The sequence below is a fragment of the Nicotiana sylvestris genome, chromosome 12 (genome assembly GCF_000393655.2).
Source record: "Nicotiana sylvestris chromosome 12, ASM39365v2, whole genome shotgun sequence".
Classification (NCBI taxonomy): domain Eukaryota; kingdom Viridiplantae; phylum Streptophyta; class Magnoliopsida; order Solanales; family Solanaceae; genus Nicotiana; species Nicotiana sylvestris.
In genome coordinates, this window is record NC_091068.1 from 45,447,865 (window position 1) to 45,454,542 (window position 6,678).

General features: G+C 40.9%; 1 protein-coding gene across 1 annotated transcript; it reads right to left on the bottom strand.

Moving 5' to 3' along the window:
- Nucleotides 1-2,609: 2,609 nt before the first annotated feature.
- Nucleotides 2,610-4,707, bottom strand: LOC138882974 (uncharacterized). Its single transcript, XM_070163624.1, has 3 exons — nucleotides 4,483-4,707; nucleotides 4,002-4,161; nucleotides 2,610-2,695 (listed from the first exon to the last, which is right to left on the bottom strand). The coding sequence occupies exons 1-3, from the start codon at nucleotides 4,705-4,707 to the stop codon at nucleotides 2,610-2,612; spliced, it is 471 nt and encodes a 156-aa protein (XP_070019725.1).
- Nucleotides 4,708-6,678: the final 1,971 nt, after the last annotated feature.

Genomic DNA, 6,678 nt, shown 5'->3' on the forward strand with positions numbered 1-6,678 from the left:
GGAGATGAACAGAAAGGGGGGGGTTTGGTCTGAGATGATCTCTACACTTTACAACATATTTAACTAATATACGAAAAATAACTTCCACCGTTGGATGAGCCGAAATGAAAGGCTCAGATCATTCCAAGACCAGGAACTCTAAACGACACCGTTTGAGCCTAAATGAAAACTTGGACCGGGTTACTGCATTGGTTGGCTTGGACTGGGGCGGGTTTGAAGAACAAATAGCTTGGTCCTGGACGACTTGAATTAAAATTGGCCCAACTGCTTCCCTTCTTCTTCTATTTCCTTTTCTTTTTCAATTAATTCTTTTTATTTTCAAAATACTTTCCTTTTCAAAATCTAACTTAATCCCCAAATCAAATTAACCTACCAATTTAAGCTAATTAACTCTAAATAATAATTAACACAACCAATCAAATACCAAATTGAAAGAAAACTACCAAAATTCGAAGCTAAAATTAAAAATGCAAAAATAAACTATTTTTGTGATTTTTCCATTTTTGCAAAACAACTAAATTACTAATTAATTTTTAGAATGAAAAGCTAAACCTAAATGAAAATATTTTTCATTAATTCAAACAAAATTAACATGCACAGACAAATGCAAACAATTAATAAAAATGCTACAAAAATCTACGAATTTGCAAATAATGGGAAAATTTTATTTTTCTTGAATTTATGGGAGTAATGCATATAGGGCAAAAATCACGTGCTCACAGCTGCCCCTCTTTGCTCGGAAACACGAAGATTTTTCGTGCAAAGATAAAGTGAGCGGATACGAGCGATTTTTGCCCGTTCGAATACTCCGTGGGAAGCATTTTTGAAAGATTTGACTGCACCCTGTTTCTGAGGTTGCCTACATATCCTTGGCTATAAAGGAATCAGGTCAGTGTAGTTTGGAAAGTTTTGGTAGCTGGGACTACCATGAAGCTGTGATTTTACTATTGCTGCTGCTGCTACTACTACTTACTGAACCCCTTATTACACCATGACAAAATAAAAAGAAGCTAGACTAAACTATGATCTATGAATTACAAGAATCCTATCTATATCTTCGAACTTGATCTTGCAGTTCCTGTTGCTTTGTCGACCCGTACTCTCTGCGTGAAATTCGTTTGTTGCTGGCTTAAATTGTAATCTGAGATGATTTCCCTTTTCTCCAGGTGGACACCTGATTGTTGAACTTTGAACTGTATTCCCGTGCTCTCCAGGTGGGCGCCTGACTGCTGAACTTGAACTATATTCCCGTGCTCTCCAGGTGGGCGCCTGATTGCTGAACTTGAATTGTATTCCCGTGCTCTCCATGTGGGCGCCTGACTTCTGAACTTGAATTGTATTCCCATGCTCTCTAGGTGGGCGCCTAACTGCTGAACTTGAACTGTATTCCCGTGCTCTCCAGGTGGGCACCTGATTATTGAACTTGAATTGTATTCCTGTGCTCTCCAGGTGGGCGCCTGACTGCTGAACTTGAATTGTATTCCCGTTCTCTCCAGGTGGGCGCCTGACTACTGAACTTGAATTGTGTTCCCGTGCTCTCCAGGTGGGCGCCTGATTGCTGAACTTTAATTATATTCCCGTTCTCTCTAGGTGGGCGCCTGATTGCTGAACTTTAACTGTATTCCCGTACTCTCCAGGTGGGCACCTGACTACTGAACTTGAACTGCTTCTCCTTGTTCTCCAAGTGGGTGCCTGATTTCAACAAAAATAGACAAAACAAAAAAAAAATTCTGCCCTGGTTTGATAGCTGGGCACATCTGTGAGTGTTAAACTGAATCATGTTACCAAACATTATCAAGAATTTGAAAGCTAGATCCTGTTATCCAGGAGGGTCCTGACAACTCCTATTTAAATGACAATTTTAAAGCTAAATTATGTCTTCTGAAGGTATGTCTTATGCTAAGTCGTGTTATCTAAGTCGATCTTAAAACTACACCCCATTATCCATGAGGGTCCTGACAACTCTTAATTAAACGATAATTTTAAATCTGAGTTAGATCTTCCGAATGTAAGAAAGTATTAAAGCTACATCCCATTATCCAGGAGGGCCCTGAAAATCAAAAATCAAGTCTTATCTTAAGAGTGACAACTTTTACGGCTGAATTATACAACCCTACAGCAGAACTTACGCTAAATCTTGTTATCTAACGGAAATCTTGAAGCTATGTCCCATTATTCAAGAGGGTCCTGACAACTCTTAATTAAATCCTATCTTAAACATGCAAACTTTGAAACCAACTTATATTCCTTGGGGTACATTTATGCTAGATTTTGCTATTCAGGACTATTTTGAATTTTAAACTAGGTCCCATTTTCTAGGAGGGTCCTGAAAATCAAAAGTCAAACCTGTCTGGTGCTTGCTTTTCCTTACGGAGAGTTTCCCCGAATAATCGAAAACTTCATAACCCTGTTCCAATCAAAGAAAAATCTTGTCAGTTTTAAATGTGGTGGTTAGTTTGTGGCATTCTTGCTGAAAGTGGCCTCCCCGCTGTCGTGCTTTGTTTTGACTGTCTTCCCCTGAACTGGCCAAGAACCGCTTGACTTCCCTGACTGACTTTCAAACTCCATGACATTGGATGATCCGAGTGTTCTATACCCAAACCGTTGTGTTACATCTCTGCCCCATCTGTTTGAACCTCTGCATTTCCCACAAAATTACCAAACCATTTCAAGCTTTGAGATTCCTTCTTATTTGCTTAAAAAAAATTGACATTGGGAACATCTTAGAGAAATAAATCCAAAAGAGACGAAATGCAATGACTTTCAGAGCTAAGGATAAGAAAAATCCAAAACTGGAAGACTATCTGAAGGGGAAAAAGAAAAGAGACTTATCTGAGTGGAGCAGCCGATACCAATGATCATGACATGAATTTCGGATTAATCGGCCCAATCTGTCTAACCAATCAACTTTCAGTTGCCATACTTTGTTGCCCCGGAGTTTTCATAACCTGATTTCTTCACCAAAACCTTGACCTTGGTCGGCCTGCGGTGCCCTGAAGGGTTTTTACCAACAAGCCTTTCTCATTTGTTCATCTCTCAACTCACTTTCGCCTTACGGTGCCCGTGAGGGTTTTTTCCAATAAGACTCTCTCATTTTTTATTTCTCTCAGCTCTCGTCACCTTACGGTGCCCGCAAGGGTTTTCACCAATAAGACTCTCTCATTTTTTATTTTTCTGCTTGAACTAGAGTGTTTCCCCTGATATGAATTACCTTTACTTGCTTGACTTGGCATCTCTCGAAGACTGATCGGAAGGTCTTTATTTGGACCGTAATGTGGGTTTTGGATAGGGTTAGAAAGAAAGGGTGTCAAAGGCTCAAAACAATTCAAATGAGTTCAAAATTACAACTTTCGGAATCAGATTTCTTACAACAGCCACAACTTCTGCCCCAGTTTCTTTGCTTGGGGACCTTTGTATTTTACTTTGATGGGATCCAACCGTGAGGCTGCCTACGTATCCTTAAAAGGAATCAGGTCGAACGTAGTTCATGACATAGACGTTGCTTTGCTGTTGTGATTTTCTCTTTCTTTTCTTTCTCTTTTTACTTTCTTTTTCTCTTCTTGTTGCTTTGTTATCTTCTTGTTTTTCTTTTCTTTTTTTTTTTTCTCTCTCTCTTTTTTTTTCTTTTCTTCTTTTTCTTTCTCTTTTCATTCTTCTCTTTTCTATCTTTTCCTTTATTTATCTTTCACGCTTGAGTTTCTGATCTTTGCTATTGATTCCAAAAGAGGGGCATGAAAGGAAATAAATAAGGCTCAAAGCGGTAACGAAGGATAAAGTGTTTAGATAGCAGAACAAAATGCCTTCATCATTCCAATCTTCAAAACATGCCAAGTACAAACAAATACAACTTAAACAAAGAAATCATACATAATATCTCTTGACCGCATCGGAATTGATGGCCATTTCTACACATTTTCCTTCTATGTCTATTAAATACAAAGTACCATTGGACAACACTCTCATCACGATGAACGCCCCCTGCCAATTTGGGGCGAACTTGCCTTTTGCTTCAGCCTGATGAGGAAGGATACGCTTCAATACTAATCGACCCACTTCAAACTTCCGTGGACGCACCTTCTTGTTATATGCTCTTGCCATTCTCTGTTGATACAACTGACGATGACAAACTGCTTCCAATCTCTTCTCATCAATTAAACTCAACTGTTCCAAGCGAGTTTTGATCCACTCATCGTCATCAATTTCGGCCTCAGTGACAATCCGAAGGGACAAAATTTCAACTTCCGCGGGTATCACCGCCTCAGTGCCATATATCAACAAATAAGGAGTTGCCCCTACTAACGTACGAACAGTAGTGCGATAACCCAATAATGCAAAGGGAAACTTTTCATGCCATTGCCTGGAGCCCTCCACCATTTTCCGAAGTATCTTCTTTATATTCTTGTTGGCTGCCTCGACTGCTCCATTAGCCTTGGGGCGATATGGGGTGGAATTGCGATGCGTGATCTTAAACTGTTGACATACCTCTTTCATCAAATGACTGTTGAGATTAGCACCATTATCTGTGATGATTACCTTCGGGATCCCGAACCGGAAAATAATATTTGAGTGCACAAAATTGACCACTGGTTTCTTGGTCACGTACTTGAACGTTTTAGCCTCTACCCACTTGGTGAAATAGTCGATGGCCACTAGAATGAACCTATGCCCATTTGATGCTGATGGCTCAATTGGCCCAATGACATCCATGCCCCACGCAATAAAAGGTCATGGTGCAGACATTGTGTGCAATTTAGATGGTGGAGAATGAATCAAATCTCCGTGCACTTGGCACTGATGACACTTGCGCACGAAACCGATACAATCTTGCTCCATAGTGAGCCAATAACAATCTGCTCGGAGGATCTTCTTTGCCAACACGTACCCACTCATATTCGGTCCACAAACTCCAGAATGTACTTCGGTCATGATAGTTGTGGCCTGTCTAGATCTCAACAACCCAATATCCGGAGTCCTTTAGTACAAAACCCCTCCGCTGAAGAAAAATCTGCTCGTCAACCACCGAATTGTTCTTTTTTGATCGCTTGTGGCTTGTACCGGATACACCCCCATCCTGATATATTCCTTGATATCATGAAACCAAGGCTCTCGATCAAGTTCTTCTTCTACCACATTACATTAAGCATGCTAATCATAGACCTGAATATGCAACGGGTCAACATAAGCCTCATCCGAATGATGTAACATTGACGCCAAGGTAGCCAAAGCATCAGAAACTTTGTTATGGATCCTTGGAATATGCCTGAACTCTACTTATCGAAACCGTTGACAAAAATCATGCAAACATTGCTGGTACGGTATGAGTTTCAAATCTCGTATTTCCCATTCCCCTTGAATCTAATGCACTAGAAGGTCTGAGTCCCCCAAGACCAAAACTTCCTGGACACCCATGTCTGCAGCTAACCTCAAGCCCTGGGACCAAAACTTCCTGGACACCCATGTCTGCAGCTAACCTCAAGCCAAAAATGCATGCCTCGTATTCAGCCATGTTGTTAGTATAGTAGAAACGAAGCAGAGTCGTAACAGGGTAGTGATGTCCTGTTTCATAAATCAATACAGCTCCTATCCCAACGCCTTTCATGTTAGCAGCTCCATCAAAGAAAAGTTTCCAACCTGTCTCTCCAACTTGTTCCAACTCATCAATATGCATTACCTCTTCATCAGGGAAGTAAGTCTTCAAAGGCTCATAGTTTTCATCCACTGGGTTCTCAGCCAAATGATCGGCCAATGCATGGGCTTTCATCGCGGTCCTGGTCACATAGACGATGTCAAATTCTGTGAGTAAGATCTGCCACTTTGCAAGCCTCCCTGTAGGCATAGGCTTCTGAAAGATATACTTTAACGAATCCAAATGAGAGATGAGGTAAGTAGTGTAAGATGACAAATAATGCTTCAGCTTCTGTGCCACACAAGTTAGGGCGCAACATGTCCGTTCCAGGTGAGTGTACTTAACCTCGTAAGATGTGAACTTCTTGCTGAGATAATAGATGGCCTGCTCTTTCCTGCCGGTGATATCATGCTGACCCAACACGCAACCAAACGAATTATCTAAAACCGTCAAATACAGAATCAAAGGTCTCCCCGGTTCTGGTGGCACCAACACAGGTGGGTTTGACAAATACCCCTTTTATCTTATCAAATGCTTCTTGACACTCATCTATCCACTTAACCGTAACATCTTTCTTCAACAGTTTGAAGATAGGCTCACAAGTTGCCGTAAGCTGAGCAATAAACTTGCTGATGTAATTCAACCTCCCTAACAAACTCATCACCTCAGTTTTTTTCCTTGGGGTGGCAATTCTTGGATAGCTTTGATCTTTGACGGGTCCAATTCAATACCTCAACGGCTCACTATGAATTCCAACAATTTTCCAGATGGCATACCAAATGCGCATTTTGCAGGATTGAGCTTAAGATTGTACCTGCGAAGCCTTTGGAAGAACTTTCTCAAATCCTTGACATGGTCAGACTTCTTTCTAGACTTTATGATCACATCATCCACATAAACCTCGATCTCCTTGTGTATCATGTCGTGGAATATGGTTGTCATTGCCCTCATGTAAGTTGCCCCAGCATTTTTCAAATCGAAAGGCATGACCCTGTAGCAGTATGTTCCCCATGGCGTGATGAATGTTGTATTCTCTGCATCTTCCTCATCCA

Excerpts from the sequence above, each read along its gene's own strand:
- LOC138882974 (XM_070163624.1), bottom strand. The coding sequence starts at position 4,707 with ATGGATGTCATTGGGCCAATTGAGCCATCAGCATCAAATGGGCATAGG. Across the intron at positions 4,162-4,482 it reads ACAGTCATTTGATGAAAGAG|TTGAGTTTAATTGATGAGAA; the intron begins GTATGTCAACAG and ends CGCTTGGAACAG. Across the intron at positions 2,696-4,001 it reads TCATCAGGCTGAAGCAAAAG|CAAATAAGAAGGAATCTCAA; the intron begins GCAAGTTCGCCC and ends ATTTTTTTTAAG.